The following is a 21,093-nucleotide window of genomic DNA, read 5'->3' as shown; positions in this document are numbered from 1 at the left end:
CTAATCCAGGGGTCTTCCAATTTGGCCCTTTTACGACTTGTGGACTTCAACTCCCAGAATTCCTCAGCCAGCATGCCTAGCTGAGGAATTCTGGGAGTTGAAGTCCACAAGTCGTAAAAGGGCCTAGTTTGAAGACCCCTGCTCTAATCCTAAAGTAGCTACCAGTAAGGAGGAAGTGTCAATAGGGAGGGAGAGGAAGTGGGCAGGCTCCAGTATCCTAGACAGCATGCACCACGATCCAGTCTATAACCCCCCAAAAGCCCTTTTCTGTATCTGTCTTATAAAGATATGTGGTGATGACGTCTGTGTCATTAACAGTAACTTAAGTATGTTATCTTTTGGCCCACAGTTTCCCATGGTTTATTAATGGTATAACACATTAATTCTCCTTACAAGAGTGACCTTTACAACTCCAGTCATCCTCACAGCTTTTATCCAATTACATTATCACTCATTACAGGTACAGCCTTTCCAAATCTACATTTCAGTGAAAGGGGAGGATGAAAATGGCCAGGATTCCAAAGGCTGGAAAAAAGAGGCTAGCCAAGAAGTCAGTAAGAGAAAAATTACAAAGCTGCTTAGAGTCCTGGTCCGCTCTCTTAAATGTGGACATCTGATAGGACCTGGAATGCAAGCCTTTTCTCTATCCGTCCTCATCTTACGGAACAGATTCCCTCTTGCAGTGTGGCGGGTCCCTATCCTCCTTGCGTTCTGGAAGGTTGTTCAAGATTTCCTAAGGTAAAGGTAAAGGTTTCCCCGCACATGCGTGCTAGTCGTTTCCAACTCTAGGGGCCGGTGCTCATCTCCGTTTCAAAGCCGAAGAGCCAGCGCTTGTCCGAGGACATCTCCGTGGTCATGTGGCCAGCATGACTAGACGCCAAAGGCTCATGGAACGCTGTTACCTTCCCACCAGAGTGTTCCCTATTTTTTTTCTACTTGCATTTTTTACGTGCTTTCGAACTGCTAGGTTGGCAGAAGCTGGGACGAGTAACAGGCGCTCACTCTGTTACGCGGCACTCGGGATTCGACCTGCCAAACTGCCGTCCTTCTGATCGACGAGCTCAGCGTCCTAACCCACTGAGCCACTGCTTCCCTACTATTACGCAATGGAGATGATGTATGTTTCTGAGAGAACTGTGTTATACTCTCTGGTGAGTTGTAGGTGTGGTTTTAATCATGTCTAATGTTCCTTTAAGCCTTGAGACCTTGCTCTGCCATCTGAAACAAGCCAGGTGATTAGAAGCAGTGAGATAAGGCTTTCCAAACCTAATATCTTTTTTTTTGTGGTGCGCATTTACCGTGCTTCTATGTTTCCTTCACTTGCTGTCTATGAAAAAGAAGAAGAGGAATAGATAAAGGAGACCATTTGTAGCTCAGGGTTGAAATGAGGGCTTCTTGGCGCTCTCTGAGCTTGGTTGCTTTCTTGCAGATGTTTCATTATTAATTTGTACTAGTTTGGGTAATGAAACATCTGCAAGAAAGCAACCAAGCTGAGAGAGCGCCAAGGAATCTTCATTTAGGATGTAATACAGAATAGTCAAGAAATTAAAAGATGCTTGCTCCTCAGGAGGAAAGCCATGGCAAATCTAGACAGCACACTAAAAAGCAGAGACGTCACCCTGTCAACAAAAGTGCGTATAGTCAAGGCTATGGTCTTCCCAGTTGAAATGTATGGCAGTGAAAGTTGGACCATAAAAAAGGCTGAGCGCCAAAGAATGGAGGCCTTTGAACTGTGGTGCTGGAGAAGACTCCTGCGAGTCCCTTGGACTGCAAGGCGATCAAACCGGTCAGTCCTAGAGGAGATCAACCCTGACTGCTCTTTAGAAGGCCAGATCCTGAAGCTAAAACTCAAATACTTTGGCCACCTAATGAGAAGGAAGGACTCCCTGGAGAAGAGCCTAATGCTGGGAAAGGTTGAGGGCGAGAGAAGAAGGGGACGACAGAGAATGAGGTGGCTGGATGGAGTCACTGAAGCAGTAGGCGTTAGCTTCAATGGACTCCAGAAGATGGTAGAGGACAGGAAGGCCTGGAGGAACGTGGTCCATGGGGTCAGACATGACCTCGCAACTAACAACAACAACACAGAATAGTCAATACAAAATAACAGAGTTGGAAGGGACCTTGGAGGTCTTCTAGTCCAAGCCTCTGTTCAAGCAGGAGACCCTGTACCTTTTGACTTAACAACAGTTTGTTTAATAATCGCTCAAAGTTACAACAGCAGCCGCAAAAACAGAAACCGTTTTTCACACTTAAAACTGTTGCAGCATCCCCATGGTCATGTGATCAAAATTCAGACACTGGCCAGCTGACTCATATTTATGACGGTTGCAGCATCCCGGGGTTCATGTGATCACCTTTTGATCTGACAAGCAAAGTCCACGGGGAAGCCAGATTCACTTAACCTCCGTGTTACTAACTTAACAACTGCAGGGATTCACTTAACAGACTTGGCAAGAAAAGTCATAAAATGGGGGCAAAACTCAATAAATGTCTCACTTAGCAATAGAACCTTTGAGTTCCGTTGTGGTTTTAAGTTGAGCATTACCTGTATCAGTATACATCTTAATACGCTGTGTTGTTTTTTTCCCCAATACGTTGATTTTTCTATAATAGATCTGAAAATTAGACCTTCCATTATCTAGATGGCTTAGACTATTGAGAAAAGAGAAAGCAACAGGTTCTATTAATGTTAATTTATTTATTTATTTATTTATTTTAATTCCATTTATATCCCGCCCTTCTCCGAAAACTCAGGGCGGCTTACAAGCTTAGCAGTAGCCTTCATTCTATGTATATGCCTGCTTATTAGGGCTTTCACACACACCCCCAAGCGGCATTATTACAAAGTCAGCTTAATTGCCCCCAACAATCTGGGTCCTCATTTTACCTACCTCGGAAGGATGGAAGGCTGAGTCAACCTTGAGCCTGGTGGGATGCGAACCTGCACTAATTGCAGGCAGCAATTAAATTTAACAATTTAAATTTAAATTTAATTTAAACAATTTAAATTTAAATTTAAATTTAATTTAAACAATTTAAATTTAAATTTAACAATTTAAGAGGTTAATATTACAAGCATACATTGATTTGGCTTTTTCATTCACAGTTAACTATAACATTGACCAAGAACCATTACAACTCCCATCCATAATTGTATTTTTGAATATGTGCTGTATTCTAGAGGGGCTGTGAATGGCAAGGGGGAGATTGGAAGGTCTGTAAGGAAACAAGTGGTTCCTTTAATCAACCTTATCTCTTTGCAAACCCTTGGGAAAAAAACAGCTCAAATGTCTGCGATCCAATCACGGCATATGGGAGAGAGGGCATGGCAGCTTAAGAGGCCCATAGGCTACGAATGGCTGACTTCAAGCATAATAAGATCTTCTTACCAATTGTGTTGACTCTGGCTGATGGACTAGCTAACGTTGCTGGCACCGAAGATTTCAACGAGCTGCACCCGCTGTTTATTCTCAGTGACGGCATGTGAGGAGAAGTGGGTGATGCGGGAGACTTGCTGTCGTTTGCCTTGGGCTTTGCTGAGAGATTCAACGGCTGAGCCACGTCGTCCTGAAATGGAAAGAAGAAGACCAAGCCATGAGGCGCACCGTACGGTTTTTGATTCGGCCACCACTAATTGGGGCTCCTTATCGACTTGGATGCCAGACGTAATTTCACTCTCTCTGCATTCATGAGCTGCTTTCATCCCTCTAAAAGAAGCACGGTTTGGTTTGGTTCCCTTTGCAATCGAAACTTCTGTAAAAATCACCCACAGTTGGGAGTAGGGGAGGAACTTTAGTTTGAAAGCAGCTGGTAAGGAGAAGACCCTTGTCTTTAACACAATCCTCTACGTGTCTTCGCTCTTTAGACTCTGAGAACTTCTGCATCTTGCATCTTTTTTCCCTACTGTCCTCACCTAACCAGTGAATCTGTCCCTCTGTGTGCTTATAAAGGTAAGGTCAAAGTGTCCCTATGGATTTTACTCAGTGGTGGGATAGGTTACTAGAGAGACTTTAAGTCTCTATGCCTGTGGACTGGGGAAACACAAGGTGAAACAGCTATGCCCACAGTGGTGTAAACCCAGGGGTGGGATTCAGCTGGTTTGCACCACGTCGGCAGAACCGGTAGCTAATTTTTTGCTGCCCAGGCCCAGAATGGACTTCCGGAAGCGGCATTCACACACGAGAACCGTTTGTTCACGTATTTGAATCCCACCACTGGTTTTACTCCACTAGTCATTGCCGACTATAGTAGGTGGCGCTCATCTCTATTTGATCCAGCGCTGTCCTATAGGGCAGGGGTCCTCAACTCCCGGGCCGTGGACCTTTACTGGGCCACGGCATGCCAGCAACTGGTCTGCACAAACAAGCAAAGCCCCATCCACGAGATGCAGGCAGCACACAAAACCACGCACTCTCTGATCCATGGAAAAACCTCTCTCCACAGAACTGGTCCCTGGTGCCCCAAAGGTTGGGCACCTCTGCTATAGGGACGGGGATACATTCCCCCAGTCATGTGGTCAGTGTGACATCATGGAGCGCTGTTACCTTCCCACTGAAGTGGTACCTATTTATCTACTTGCGTTTGCATGATTTCAATCTGCTGGGCAGCTGCTGAGGCAAGGATGGGAACTCACCCCATTGCATAGAGCTCAGGTTTTGAACCTGGGCCGCTGGCTTTCCTGTGTCATAGCCACCACCACCCCCGTCTGCTCTTATACCCACACATAAATATAGTCCTCAAGTTACAACAATAATTGAGCCCCACATTTACGGTCATAAGCCGTGATAGTTATAAACGGGTCACGATGTGAGTAGACCCAATTTTACAACCTATTTTGCCATGGTTAATCCACGAACCTCTGTGGTTTATTCATTTATTTAGCGTATGGCAAATGCTGCAGTTGAAACGAACACTGTGGTTGTTATGTGAACGTGTGGTTGTTAAGCGAACCCATTCTTTGCTCTGGGTCAGTTTTTTTTGTTTTTTTTTTGCCAGAATCTAGAAGAAAATGCTGGTTTCCGGCAAAAATGTTGTAAATCGTGGCCCTGTGATCACAGGGTGGTTCCTGGAAATGGTTATGTCTGTTCTGAGTGGCAAAATGCAGCCACGTGACTGTGGGAGGCGGACAGATTTTAGAACTTTGAAAATGGGTTGTAAGTATCTTTTTCTGGGGGTGGGGGTTGTCCATCATAACTCCAAACAGCTGCTAAGTAAAGGTAAAGGTAAAGTTTCCCCCGCACATGCGTGCTAGTCGTTTCCGACTCTAGGGGCCGGTGCTCATCTCCGTTTCAAAGCCGAAGAGCCAGCACTTGTCCGAGGACGTCTCCATGGTCATGTGGCCGGCATGACTAGACGCCAAAGGCGCACGGAACGCTGTTACCTTCCCACCGTAGTGGTCCCTATTTTTCTACTTGCATTTTTACGTGCTTTCGAACTGCTAGGTTGGCAGAAGCTGGGACGAGTAACAGGCGCTCACTCTGCTACGCGGCACTCGGGATTCGACCCGCCAAACTGCCGACCTTCTGATCGACAAGCTCAGTGTCCTAACCCACTGAGCCACCGCGTCCCTTAGCTGCTAAGTAACTGGTTATAAATCAAGGGCTATCTGTACAGACCTTTCTTTTAAGTGAAAGGTCGTTATTTGTCACCTCCAAGACACAGCGGTATCACCTGCTGCCCAGGTGAATTCAAACCCTGCTACGTCTTTTGGCTCCTCTTTAACTGAACTCAATCCCAGCTTCAAACACGGGGCAAAGGCAAGGGAAGCCAAAGATTTGGCCCACCACTGTTTAAAGGTGCCAAGCCACTGCCTTTCAGGTACAGGGAGGAATTTATGATTTAGACCACTGCAAAAACGGAGCTGGACCACGGTTCCCGTAAAACAGCTGCGTTTGTGAGAGGGAAAAAGAGAAGAGGAAAAATAAAATCAAAATAAAACATACAAATAATAATTAAAAAAAACGACAAATAAATAAATTTAAAAGAAAAGTTAAAAACAAACTCAACTCAAAAGACAGACTTGATAGACCACTAGGTCCTTTTTTTCTGCCGTCAAGTTTTCTATGTTTGTATGAAAAGGGGAAGATGGGAAGAGGAAGGGTTGAGGTACCACTTTGGTAGCGACATCAACGGTTGCTCTTAACCCCTCTTTGCTATTGCGGGAGAGAGATCACAATTAACCACGAGAGTCTTTCGATTGTGGCGGTTTGGAAGACTAACCAATCAACGCATGCATAAAGAAGTGTCTACACTATGCTTTTTACAAGGTCCCAGCTTTTGTTTATTTATTTGTTGTGATATAACCTCAGAGCCAGCAGGCCTGTGTACTTGTCAAAATAACGGAGCATAATATAAGCCAGCACCAGTCTTGATTATTAGGGTGAGAAGATTCTGAATGCACGTTAAAGTTGGCCTTGCCTATAGTAGCTGAATTTCTGTGTTCTACAGTTTGCTCTGTTGCATATATCAAGAGCTAATGATCTCATCTGTGAAGAAGATACATCACAAATTATAGGGAGGGGGGGGGATACAATTACTGCAAAATACATTAGCATTGCATTGTTAGGATGGGTTTATATTAATTAAGTAGATGCCAATTCCCTTTTTCCCTACAAAAGAAAGCCATCGTTATGAGAGACTACCATGCTAGTCTTTTATGCTTCATCTGAGATTGGTTTTAAGAGCATTCCCTGGATATGAGTGCTGAAAACCCATACTCAACTGCATGGCCAAATTTTTAATTTCCCTCCTGCAGGGCTGAAGGTACCATCTATTCGGTGATGCAGTAGAGCAGGGGTCTTCAAACCTGGCCCTTTTATGACTTGTGGACTTCAACTCCCAGAATTCTTCAGCCAGGCACGCTGGCTGAGGAATTCTGGGAGTTGAAGTCCACAAGTTATAAAAGGGCCAAGTTTGAAGACCCCTGCAGTAGAGGAATAACACTTAAACAGAGGTGGAGCACAAGCTTGATCAGCCAAGGACATTTTGTAGGTTGAGATTCACTGATCACCACAATGTGAGAATGCCCTGTCCAATGTCATATGCCTGATCTATTCCCAGATGTTATTCTATTTGAAAAATAAGATATAATAAAATATAAAAGTCATTCTAGCTTCTGCAGTAAGGGAAGAACATTAGCCTCCAGAGGGGGAAGCAAATAACAAAAATGATCGTAGTAATATTATGGTTTATGCATAGGGTTTGCGGTTTACATTGTAAGATCTCAACATTCATTTTGTTACTCTGGTTAAACTGTTAGGTCCTATGGGCACCTTGGTGGTCAAACCATGAGCAGGTCCCTTACTCTCAGATTGTCCAAATGCTTCAGAGACACTCAAGTTTTGTTTTAATGTTTCTTTCAAAATTTAATTTTTCTCTTTGTTGCTCCTTGTACTGTTCCATTACCAACACTCCCATCCATCCATCCATCCATCCATCCATCCATCCATCCATCCTTGAAAGTGGAGTATTTTAAGTGAGCTGACTGCATCAATGGCTATTTTATTGTCCTAAACCTCTAAAACAGGGGTCTTCAAACTTGGCCCTTTTATGACTTGTGGACTTCAACTCCCAGAATTCCTCAGCTAGGCATGCTGGCTGAGGAATTCTGGGAGTTGAAGTCCACAAGTCATAAAAGGGCCAAGTTTGAAGACCCTGTACTAAGAGGTAGAATAGAAGGAACAAGCTGGTAGGGATGTTGACACTCTTCTCTGGTGGAATCAATCAGAAGGGGTATGTCACATTAAAGACATGTATTGTTTGCCGGATAATAATAATAATATTAATAATAATAATAATAATAATAAAAATAAAAAAGTTGGAAGGGACCTTGGAGGTCATCTAGTCCAACCCCCCGCTCAGGCAGGAAACCCTATACCATTTCAGGCAAATGGCGGTCCAATCCCTTCTTAAAAACCTCCAGTGTTGCAACATTCACAGCTTCTGGAGGCAGGTTGTTCCACTGATTAATTGTTCTCACTGTCAGAAAGTGTCTCCTTAGTTCCAGGTTGCTTCTCTCCTTGATTAGTTTCCATCCGTTGCTTCTTGTCCTGCCTTCATGTGCTTTGGAGAATAGCTTGACTCCCTCTTCTTTGGGGCAGCCCCTGAGATACTGGAAGACTGCTATCATGTCACCCCCTCGTCCTTCTCTTCATTAGAGTAGACAGACCCAATTCCTGCAACCGTTCCTTATATGTTGTTTGGGGGGATTGAATCTGAGCTTGCAGATTGAGGTGGGCGGCATATAATTTTTTAAAATAACAGTGCAAAAATATTGCTTTACTGTCAGTTGATTTTGTACACTGCTGTCAGGCACAAAAGACCAGATTCACAAGTGAAGGTCCAATTAAACAGACTTATAAGTAGTCCTCAACTTATGATCGCAACTCAGCCCAAAATTTCCATTGCTGAATGAGACAGTTGTTCAGTGAGTGGCTCCCCATTTTGTGACCCTTTGGGCCATGGTCGTTCAGTAAATCCCCAAAGTTGTGAAGTGAACCATGAGGTTGTTAAGCGAATCTGGCTTCCCCCATTAACTATGCCTGTCAGAACCTCCCTAACGAGGCTGTGATTGACAATGCCAGGACCCCAGGCTGGTCATAAATACATGCAGGTTCCCAAGTATCATGGGGATGCTGCAATGGACATAAGTGTGAAAACTGGTCATAAGTCATTTTCTTTCAGTACGGTTGTAACTTTGAATGGTCCATAAACAAGTGGTTGTATGTTGAGGACTACCCATATTGCTTAAAAGCCTATGCACAGGAATCTTGTCAGTTAAAGGTTACACCTGTTTGGAGTTAGACAGACTTCAAGGGAGGTTGGACTTAGTTTGCTTGTGGCTACGTAGGGATTCTAGGCTGATCCCTCTTTTAACTCCACCCCCAGGTTCCGCCATTATTCCTTCTCCTACAACTGGTTCGATTGAGACTCTACAATTCCTAAATCTCAGAAATAAACACTGAATTCAAATAAAGCAATTATTCTGCTTCCTGTCAATCATTCCTAGCCAGTCAGCCTTTGAGCCAATCAGTTTTATCCTACTTGTTAAATATCACACTACCCTCAGCCTTTTGTAAATTGCCACACATAAATCTAACCTTAATACTGAATCAACCGTGCTGTAACTCTCACTGAAAAGGGAGGGTGATTTCTTTTTTTAAAAAAAAATAAAAATAAAAATTAAATATGACATTAAAGAACTTTCCTGAGACACAGCTGGGGCTTCATAATAATAGCCAGCATAATAAAGGAGGAGAAACAGGAAACCTTTTTTGTCTTCTTTCAACCCGGCAAGTACTAAAGGGGCATTCCAGAAACAGAGTTCCTTGGGAGTGATTATGAGAGCGTTCTATTGCCTTCAATGAGCTCTTAATGGTCCTCTAATGGAGCTCCAGTGGTTTTGAGCACTGAACAAAATGATTCATCCTGTGCAATTATGTTTGTGTAAAACTGCATTGGCCTATGATAATGTAGGCCAGGTGGACTTAATCACCTGTTGATGCCTACACATTTCTTTTCTGAGGAACAGCCAAGGGAAACTAAGTGCAGAGAAATGTACATCATGTGAACATCCATGGAAGATATATCTCTATATATCTCTATATATCTATATCTATATCTATATCTATCTATATCTATAATATCTCTATTATCTATCTATCTATCTATCTATCTATCTATCTATCTATCTATCTATCTATCTATCTATCTATCTATCTATCTATCTATCTATCTATCTATCTATCTATCAAAGGTAAAGGTTCCCCCACACATGCGTGCTAGTCATTTCCAACTCTAGGGGCCGGTGCTCATCTCCGTTTCACAGATGAAGAGCCAGCGCTTGTCCGAGGACGTCTCCGTGGTTATGTGGCTGGCATGACTAGACGCCAAAGGCGCACGGAACGCTGTTACCTTCCCACCGTAGTGGTCCCTATTTTTCTACTTGCATTTTTACATGCTTTCGAACTGCTAGGTTGGCAGAAGCTGGGACGAGTAACAGGCGCAGCACTGTTATGCAGCACTCGGGATTCGACCAGCCAAACTGCCGACCTTCTGATCGACAAGCTCAGCGTCCTAACCCACTGAGCCACCGTGTCCCTTTATCTATATCTATATCTATATCTATATCTATATCTATATCTATATCTATATCTATATCTATATCTATATCTATATCTATATCTATATCTATATCTATATCTATATCTATATAGATAGATAGATAGATAGATATAGATATAGAGATAGATAGATAGATAGATAGATAGATAGATGATAGATAGATAGATAGATAGATAGATGATAGATAGATAGATAGATAGATAGATAGATAGATAGATAGATAGATAGATAGATAGATATAATATTGGAACAGAGTGATTACTTGTTTTTTTTTTACCCCCACCCAATGTTGCCTCAAACTAACTTACCTTTAAAACAGGAGGCCATGTCAGGGGCAACTAACCAGTAGCATTCGTTGAGTTCACAGCACAGAGGAGTTTATTATTGCCATCTATGCACAAGAATCTAGTCAACCAATGGTCAAAGCTAAATTGACACTACTTAAGGTCAGTGGAATCCACGGGGTCTGGACTTGAGTCCTTTGTGGCAACAGAAGGATTCTAAACTGATGACATGTTTAACTCCGCCTTCTAGATCAGCCTGCTCTTCTCCTACAGGTCATCATAAATTACATTAGAATACAGGTAGTCCTTGACTTATTAAAACCATTTGTTTAAAGTTTGGCACTGAAAAAGTGACTTACATTAAAAATTCCATTCAAAGAGAGCAAGGTGTGATCCTAATACAAATGCTGTGTTTAACTGGCCCTGAATGCAAGAGCGTCTTAATGCAGCATTAAGAATGGTATTTTCTGGGTTCTAAATTTCTGACTGCCACCTGTGCAGATTGGATGGGAAACTTTGGGAATGACCTAAGTCTGATTCCCAAAGCCTAAGTGTGATAAAAAATGTCTTGATTATTATTATTATTTAAAAAACCCTGGAATTTAAAAAAGTTGGAGAAAGTAACCTCTTTCTCCATCTTTTTTTAATAATGCTTTTTTAATGAAAGTTTGCAAATACAGAAATAAAAATTAATATCAAACTAGGAAGAACATAAGTAAAGTCCAGAAAAAATATATAATAAAAAATAAAAAGGTACATAAAGAAATAGCTCCACCCTAACCCTCCCGACAAATAAAAACAACTTCAGTAATTTAACTGGTATTTCAATAAAAGATCTCTCCTTTCTACCTCTCATCTCTTATCAATAGTCAAATTATAAGATCTCACCCTGGAGCTCTAATCAGCAAAAGTCCATAAGGAGCTACCAGGAGTAATAATAAATATATTTTAACTTTAATCAAATAAATCATTTTGTATTCTTTCCCTTTTAACACAGTAACTGCAATCTATAAACAAACTTTAAAGCCTTGTCATTCAGTCCTAGTTAAAAAAAAGTCCAGAAACAACAAACATATATGTTATAATAACCTTGATTAGATAAATCCACTTTATATTCCTTCTGTTTATTTTTAAAGAGTTTGACCTCTCATCCAAATAATGTCCCAAATATTGATTTCTTATCATTTTCTCTTTGTCTCCTTTCAAAAAATTCCTCTCCTAGTTTAACATGTCTTTTTTGTAAATTCAAGATAAATAAGCTATTCAAGTCATTCTTCTGATGTATTATTTGTGTGTCCCTTTTAATTATTAAGACACCAGCCAATTTCATTTGATAATCCAGTATGGCATCCTTTTCCATATCTTTCTTGTAATCTGGCATTTTTAAATCCATTTTCAGATCTGTACAAATCAGCTTCAGTCCCTATTTTGTTCAATAAAATCTGTTCTTCTCCTGTAGCCTTTTTTAAATCCATTTTTACAGTAGCAAATAACCTTAAGAGTAATGTCTAAGTGCATTATTTGCAACTATCTTTGAATTCTTCCACAATCAAGTAATATTGCTCCCACCTTATTAAGGGATTTCTTTTCCTTTAATTGTATGTAGTTATCTCTGGTTCCCTCTAGTCAACCTTCAAAATCCACTTTTATCATGTATTTTTCCCCCCTAATCGACAATATCTTCCCCAGGAAGGTTAGTTTCAAAATCTTCATGTATATCTTTGTAAAATTCAAAACACCTAATAGGAAATATTCTTTCAAGTCTGCCCTCAATCCCGCCCCTTAATCCATTTATAACTTTCCAAAAAATCAACATTCTCAGTCACCTTTTTCCGTTTAGTCAAAAATATTTTTTCCTCCTTTTTTCTCTAAACACATTCAGGTGTCACGTGGGAAGAGTCAAAACTACACGTTAAGATGCTTAAGCCTATACATCTAGCCAACTAAAGTTCAGTACTAAATTGACACCAGATAAGGGTCAACAGAATTCAAAAGGGGTTGAACTTGGACCATTTGTGGCAACATAACTACTCTAAACTGATGACGCACTTAACTCCACCCCCCCAACTTTAGCTGTTCTCCTACATCGAGTGGAAACTAATTGTTTGCTTTTTAAACTATGTGCACTTTATTGAGAGCCCAGTGGATTTCAGCTGATATTTTATATAACCATCTCCTGAATCTTTGCCAGTCTAAAAACGAATCATTATAGTGCCTTGCAACTGGGGCACTGCAGTTCAGATATGAAGCAAAGCTAATCCTCTCCCAATTGTATTAAGAAAGGAGAATGAAAATCTACCTCTTCTTTCAGAACCTCCGTTATAAATCTGCCAAGGGCTTTTGTAAAAATAATTCCGAACATTCATGTGTGAGCCTGGGTCTGTACACACACACAAACACACAAATAGGAGGGTGTTCAATGGATTTTTATTACCTAGTTTTAAATCCATTGTATATTGCCCACGGCACTTGGATCAGCAGAAGAACGATTTATAAAGGTTAAATACAAACATAGCTCATTATAGCTGGTTGTTTCATAAAGTATACATGAAGAAACCTCCTCAGATATTAGCTTTCATGTGTGAGAGAAATGTGTTTCTATTATTCCTCTAAAGCACTGAAGCTAAGAATCAGACCAAATCACTGATCTTTGCAGTCCTGCTAATTTTTACTCATTTTAGGGAGACTTGTTCCTTTCACACTATTATTCAGTTCACACATTCGTACAAATTACTCTTCTCATACACCAGCACCCAATGTGTTGACCGCATTTCAGTGGTTGCATTTACATAACAGGCTGAACCCTAAAACTGGGCTAATTAAACTTTTTTCTTTTTTGCTGTAGTCAAATGCTGGGCTTCCTGTTATGTCTTAATACAAAGGTTTGGTCCACAAAAGAGTCAAGATAATACAATACTGTAATGTCTTGATTTAATAGCTCATTTGGGCTGGGTGGAGGGAGGTATGTCTGCTATTCCCAAATGTCTGTTAAATCCAAAAATACATCATTCATACCATTTATCCCTAAATCACATCATTCGTGAATACCTTAAATTGGCCCGAATTATGTAGACATAAAACTTCATTTAAGATCCCTAAAAGCGGGAATGTTCCAACACTGGAAGTTTTTAAGAAGAGACTGGACAGCCACTTGCCCAAAATGGTATAGGGTTTAATGCCAGAGTAGGGGGTTGGACTAGATGACCTCCAAGCTCCCTTCCAACTATTATTATTATTATTATTATTATTATTATTATTATTATTATTATTATTATTATTATTGTTGTTGTTGTTGTTGTTGTTGTTGTTGTTGTTGTTGTTGTTGTTGTTACCAGTGCAGCTTGCATAATAGTGGCCTTATATGTACCATCCCTAGAGGCCTCCAGAACTGGCTGTGCCGCTGTATTCCGGACCAATGGTTGCTTCTGAATAGTCTTCAAGGGTAGCCCCATGTAGAAGGCATTGCAATAATCCAAATCATTACTGTTGCATCCAAAGGCAGCTAAATAGGAGCTGATTCAACTGAAGCCGATTGTGGCTGGTGTATCAAAGCAAGCTTTTCGTGACCTCTGGGAGCGCCTCCATCTCCTCCTGCGGCTTGCTAAATGACTTTGAGGAGGAGAAAGAGTCTCCAATGCCAGAGAGATCTGAGAAGCCGCAGAAGGGTGGTGGTGGAAAAAAAATGAATAAAAATAATCCCCCGATGACTTTGGGAACAAAACTCCAGGCCTCCTCCCGATTTTCTCCTCTTTCATAGAGATCTTCATTTCAGCATAAATGCACAATAATGTTGCCTTGGCTGGCACATCTGGGGCCAGTGACAATTGTGCCATTGTTGCCTGCTGAAGAATATCAGCCGTCCCTGGCTTATCTGCCGACTCACTAGCTTATCCCCCAAATGCTGGACCAATAAATATTTCAATAATGGACATCCGGTGGCAACTGGCACAATGTAAATGCTTTTCCGGCATTGCCTCCAGAGGCATCCATTGTGTCTTGGCCCCTACACACAGACACAAAATGCACATGGGCACACAGACAGGCATACACCCACAAGCGCCGTTCGCCCCTTTTCTTTGCTCTCTTCCTCTTATCCCACAAGGGCTCATGAAATTATCAGCCACGGTAATAAGAAATGGCGAGGCAGAGACGCTTGTGAAATATGTTGTGTAAATGAATTACGTTGCAGAGATTATCCTCCTTGATGGAATAATTGTATTAAATTAAGCAAGGATGTTCATATGACGGATGGTGGAATTAGATAATTTTCCTCTCCAAGGAGAGAGAGGGGGCGGAGGGAGAAAGGGAGAGAGAGAAAGAGAGAGAGAGAGACAGAGGGGGAGAGAGAGAGAAAGAGAGAGAGAGAAAAAGAGGGGGAGAGAGAGAGGGAGAGAGAAAAAGAGAGGAGAGGGAGGAAGAGAGAGGGGGGAGGGAGGAAAAGAGAGAGAGGGGGAGAGACAGAAAGAGAGAGAAGAGAGCGGGGAGAGAGGTGGGAAAGAGAGACAGAGAGAGAGGGCAGAGAGAGGGGGGAGAGAGGGAGAGAGAAAAAGAGAGAAAGAGAGAGAGAAGGAGAGGGAGGGAAAGAGAGGGGGGAAGGAGGGAAAGAGAGACAGAGGGGGAGAGAAAGAGAGAGAAAGAGAGGGGAGAGAGAGGCGGAAGAGAGAGAGAGACAGATAGAGAGAGGGGAGAGAGAAAGAGAGAGAGAGAGAGAAAGAGAGGGGGAGGAGAGAGAAGGCACGTGAAGGAGGCAGACAGGGAGGGGGAGAGAGAGAGAGAGAGAGAGAGAGAGAGAGAGAGAGAGAGAGAGAGAGAGAGAGAGAGAGAGAGAGAGAGAGAGAGAGAGAGAGAGAGAGAGAGAGAGTGAGTGTCCTATAGTACTTCAGGGTTCCCTGCTCATTTCTCCTCGTGCCTTTTTCAGATTCTGATGTAGAACAGAGCTTTCCTTTTGCTCAAGAAGGAACTGGTAAAAAGTCCCAAAAAGAAGGATGGGGAAAAACACACACAAAATATCTAAGAATCAGCTAATGTTAGTAAGATATAGGGAAGAAAGGAGAAACACTACGGAGGGACGGTTAAAAGTGTTGGACTGGCATCAGGGAGGATCTGATTGAAGCTGTCTCCCCCCCTCCCCCCCCGAGATATTGCTTTCGAATTGTGGTGCTGGAGAAGACTCTTGAGAGTCCCTTGGACTGCAAGGAGATCCAATCAGACGATCCTAAAGGAAATGAAGCCCGACCGTTCTTCGGAAGGACGGAGACTGAAGTTGAAACTCGAATACTTCGGCCACCGAATGAGAAGAGGGAACTCCTTGGGAAAGACCCCGATGCTGGGGAAGATGGAAGTCGAAAGGAGAAGAGGATGAGATGGTTGGGTAGAGTCACTGATGCTATGAATTTGGGCACGCTCCAGAAGACACTGGAGGACAGGGAGCCTGATCTTCAACATCCATGGACACAACGTAGCAACGAAACAACGACAATCACACGCACAGAAGCTCCTCGGGTGGTTTTGGACCAGCCATTTTCTCTTAGTCCACCCTACTCTATAGGTTCTCCTTGACGTATGGCCATAATGGAGTCTGCCCATCAATAGTTGTAAGTTGTGATGCTCACGAAGTGTGACTGACTTGATGTGGGGACCCTTTCTACGGTGGTGGTGAAGTGAAAAAACATGGATGTTGAGGGAACCCACAGTCATTCAGCAAATTCGTTAAGCGAATCAATGGCTCGCTGCGGCACAGTTTAGCTAAAACCCAGAATTTTTGGCAAAAATGTCATCGCTTGTTCTCAACTGTGATCTACTTTTCTCTCCAAAGTCATTCCTTTCAATCTGACAGGTGCAGGAATTTAGAAGATAAATTGACAAATGAGACCCCATCCCCCCCAAAAAAAAATCTACATACCTAGATAATTATTCCTTAGAAGTAAACCTGACCATCCTGTTTACTTCCAGTTCAAAGGAAAATTACACCAATCAAGGATGAGACCTACCTAGATCTTGCACACACAACCCTGTATACATTTTTCTGACCATGCTCTCCCTAGCAAGCCCCTCCTGATCATAATTATCACCCTCCATTCCCCTAATTATAACAATCAAGTTCCTAGCAGGATGAAAGTGCTTGGATGGGAGACAACCAGGAAATCTCAGAGCTGTAATCTGGAGTAGGAAGTGGAAAAAATAACTGAGAAGATGGCCATTCTTATACAGTCATTAAGGAATACATGTTCTCCTTCATCAGATTAAAACCGAAACAGAAGATCTGGCAATGTTGCCCAAAGAAGAAGGTTTGGGGATAAACCTAAGTTCCTTTTCTCTTAGTTATCATTTTTCCTCTCCTCCGAAGCTCAAAGTTTCCTCCCCTTTAAATCTTAGGGAAAACATCTAATTTTTTTTATTAAAATTCCTGTTTTGGCCCAAAATTCTGCTCAGCTATGATGAGCAAGGTAAATTCCAGGGAGATGCTTCCAAACCAACTTCACTCATTTGGATGTGTGTTGTTTGTTAGAGCAGGGGTCAGCAACCTTTCTGGGTTGGTGGCCTGGTGGCAAAGAGAGGGGCAGACACCTTTAGATGTGCGTGCACACCCACCCAAATGTAGCTGTGCACACGTACACATGAATGGGGCCGTGAACATGCGCACTCCGTAAAGGGGCTGCTAGCGCTGGGGCGAGGGTCACGTCGAGGCTAGCGCCGGCGTGAAGATCCTACCAAGGCTAGCGCTGAGGCTAGCGATGGTGTGACGGTCGCACCGAGGCTACCCCTGGTGCAAGGATTGCACCAAGGATTGCACCAAGGCTAGTGCCAGTGCGAGGGGGTGAGCACAACAGCACACACGCACACACTGGCCAGCCACTTACACGGCCCGGGGGCCAAGAGGCCACGGCCTGGTAATTGGCCGTGGCCCATAGGTTGGGGGCCTCTGTCTTAGAGCATCTTCAATTGCTGCCTTATTGTGTAGAATACTTTTTCATCTGCAACTTTGCTCTGAGTCATACCAGTGGCTGGGAACATCAATTCCTAAGTGCACCGAATTGTTGGCTGTTTCACCCCCTCTAGAAATATGACTTAATCATTCTGTTTTTGCCCAGTTCATCGTCCAACACCCATTTTGCAGCCTGCAGCTGGCCATCAGACAAACAACAAATGCTACATTGTCTCTTTTAGGTTAACACCCCCCTGATCTCGTCTTTTGTTTCTTTGCTGTGATGTCCTGGTGCCGCGGTAAAAAATATGGTGTCTGGTTACAATGACCTGCGTTTCTGCCTAGAAAGCTTTAGCTTTTATGCTCCTCTCTTCCAAACGCTGTTTTGCTGAGATAGTGAGTCGGCATGTTGCTTTTCCAATGCATTTGGCACATTAATTCCTTCGTGTTTCATGCTCAATGTCATAAAAAGAACAACTGAGTGAAATTTCTTTTGACGGCAACCATTTCAGTCCGCTTGCACAGGATTGTTTTCCACTGTACAATCAATCAGAATAGAGCTGGCAGGGACCTTGGAGGTCATCTAGTCCAACCCCCAGCTCAGGCAGGAAACCCTATACCATTTCAGACAAATGGCTGTCCAGTCTCTTCTTAAAAACCTCCAGTGATGGAGCACCCACAACTTCTGGTGGCAAGCTGTTCCACTGGTTAATTGTCCTCACTGTTAGGAAGTTTCTCCTTAATTCCAGGTGGCTTCTCTCCTTGATTAGTTTCCATCCATTGTTTCTGGTCTTACCTTCAGGTGCTTTGGAGAATAATTTGACCCCCTCTTCTTTGTGGCAGCCCCTCAAAATACTGGAATACTGCTATCATGTCACCCCTAGTCCTTCTTTTCTCTGGATTAGCCTACCCAATTCCTGCAACCGTTCTTCATATGCTTTAGTCGCCAAGCCTTTAATCATCCTGGTTGCTTTTCTCTGCATTTTTTCCAAAGTCTCAACATGGGTTTTTTTGTGTTTTTTTTGGTAACGTGGTGACCAAAACTGGATGCACTTACTAAGGTTTTGCAAAGCACTAAGACTTCACCTGCTTTTGATTCTATGCCTTGTTTATGCAACCAAGCGTTGAATTACCTTGTTTCCCCAGAAATAAGACCCAGTCTTGTTTATTTATTTATTTTGCCTCCAAAAGAGGCACCAGATCTTATTTTCGGAGGATGTCTTACCCACTTACATTAGGACCTCCGCAGCCACGCTTCCCACGCCACGACAATGCCTTGCCTCACCGGCCCACTTCTTCTGCGGCCGCTTGCTTTCGCTTGTCTGCATTACCCCTGGCCTCTGTTTTGATGTTAGAGGACTTCCAGAAAGGCCTCTGCAGCCAAGAAACGAGCTCCGGATTGACGTGCGTGGTGCCCTCCCGGCTTCCGTTTCGCCATCAGAGGCCTTCCCGAAGGACCTCTGACAGCGAAACGGAGGCCGGGGGTAACACACGGGCAGTCGCAGAAGCAGTGAGCAGTCACAGTCACAGAAGAAGTGGGCCAGCAAGGCGGGTGTTGGGTCCTGGGAGGCCCGGCTGCAACTGTCCTAAGATAAGTGGGTGTGGGGTGTGTGTATGGAGCAGTGGAATTTTGACCACCTAACTAGGAGGATGCTGTGCTGGTTGTAAATGTAAAAAAAAAGCAGTAAGTCACTTTTTTCAGTGCAGGTATAATTTGGAACAGTCACCAAATGAACGGTTATAAGTCGAGAAGTATTTGCATGGCAGTGCTTCCCAAACCTGGGTTAATTACCCCAAATTAGGCAAGACTAGTTTTTCTTTGGGTAACAAGACACAAACCCATTACCTATCACAAGAGAGACATTCAAGTTGACTTAAAAGATTGGCAGGTATGCTAAAATGGTGGAGCAGTGGGCTAATGCCTCCTCAAGTAACACCAGCTGCCTGCAATTAGTGCAGGTTCGAGTCCCACCAGGCTCAGGGTTGACTTAGCCTTCCATCCTTCCAAGGTAGGTAAAATGAGGACCCAGATTGTTGGAGGCAATAAGCTGACTTTGTAATAATGCCGCTTGAGGGGGGGGGGCAAAAGCCCTAATGAGCAGACATATACATAGAATGAAGGCTACTGCTAAGCACATTGATTTGTGCTTTAAATTGTAAGCCGCCCTGAGTCTTCAGAGAAGGGCGGGATATAAATGGGATTAAAATAAATAAAAATAAATAAAAATGTATTCAGAACTCTCCTGTAAAGATGGAAGATGAATGAAATGGCCTGTGCTAACCTGTTAAAAATGACAGAAGGATCATTCGACGATAATTGTTTTCATGATACAGGGCGTCCTCGAGTTGCAATCATTCGTTCAGCATTCAAGGTTATGGCGGTGCTGAAGGAAGGGACTTAACGACCCGTCCTCAAAGTTTGATTAAGACTTTCGGATAAGTAGTTTTGGGCAATAATGGAAAAGGTTTAGGAAGCTTTGGACTATGTTTTTCTTACGTCACAGTCATTTCGTTTCCCCTTCAACTGTAACAGTTCATCAATTACACGGAGCTTCTTTCTGCAGTGCGGTCTATATCCTTTCCCCTCCAACTAACAGTTATTTAGGAAAAGGCTAAGAAAGGGAAACGGAAGGAGAACGAAATGTCCTCTAACTACTGCAAACAGCCTGGGAGGAAAACAGAGGAGGACGCGTGAAGCTACCCACCACTGAACATTGTTGCATTTCAAATGATCGACGTGAAAGCAGAAAGCCGGCTGATCAAAGTCGGTCACCTCTTTCTGTGGCAGGTGATACCTATGCTGGAAGCGTTCCACCACCTCGACCTCACGCCTACAAAAGGAATTCATTTCAAAAAGAAGGCAGACCAAAGCACATGGATATCAAAACAAATTAGCCACAGATCCCTCGTCCTGCTGAGCATGTACAACAAGAGAAGAAAAGAACACGGACTGGAAAAGATACATACAGCCCTGAAGTTCATATATATATATATATATATATATATATATATATATATATATATATATATATATATATGAAGAAAGACAGGGAGAGAACACGACTCTCTCTCTCTCTCTCTCTCTCTCTCTCTCTATATATATATATATATATATATATATATATATATATATATATATATATATATATATATAAAGAGAGAGAACGCGACTCATGTGTCAAAGAAAGGAGCTTTTCTTTGTCTTAAAAAAAATAAAAAGGAAACAACTTGGACAATGTGCAGAGGACAGAGACATTCCTTTTCAAAATCCACTCGGATTCTTTCTGATCTTGTGTTTTCTCCCTACGTTGTCTAAAAAAATAAAAATAAAGTCTCCACAAGTTTAGCACGACTCCTGGTGAACACTCCAGCATGTTCAAGTGGCGTGGGTTTTTTTCTTTTTGGCCAATTGTACAGAAGTGGTATGCTATTGCCTTCTTCAGGTTGTTCTGGGCTCAATTACAGTCATGAATTGAGGACTACCTGCCCAATGGCCTGCTTCAAAACGCGTCGAATTTGGTATTCAATGTGTTTTGAAAGCAGAAATCTTGTCCCAGCACTCCTTTTTTCTCCTGGGAGTTGATGCACAAGGACAGGGGTCTTCAAACTTGGCCCTTTTATGACTTGTGGACTTCAACACCCAGAATTCCTCAGCCAGGCACGCTGGCTGAGGAATTCTGGGAGTTGAAGTCCACAAGTCACAAAAGGGCCAAGTTTGAAGACCCCTGATATAGCACTTTCTTGAGAGAAGGAAAGAGTCCC

General features: G+C 42.7%; 1 protein-coding gene across 2 annotated transcripts in view; it reads right to left on the bottom strand.

Moving 5' to 3' along the window:
- Positions 1–21,093, bottom strand: part of SOX5 (SRY-box transcription factor 5) — a gene marked incomplete at its 5' end in the record, with an annotated part of 509,776 nt that overhangs the window by 68,040 nt on the left and 420,643 nt on the right. For both annotated transcript variants that reach the window (XM_081330567.1, XM_081330566.1), the window contains one exon: positions 3,390–3,567. In XM_081330567.1, coding sequence (XP_081186693.1) covers positions 3,390–3,567 — 178 coding nt within the window. The remainder of the gene's footprint in view (positions 1–3,389; positions 3,568–21,093) is intronic.

The sequence above is a fragment of the Vipera berus genome, assembly GCF_964194415.1.
Source record: "Vipera berus genome assembly, chromosome: 6".
Taxonomy (NCBI): Eukaryota; Metazoa; Chordata; class Lepidosauria; order Squamata; family Viperidae; genus Vipera; species Vipera berus.
This window is presented reverse-complemented; position numbering and strand designations above follow the sequence as displayed.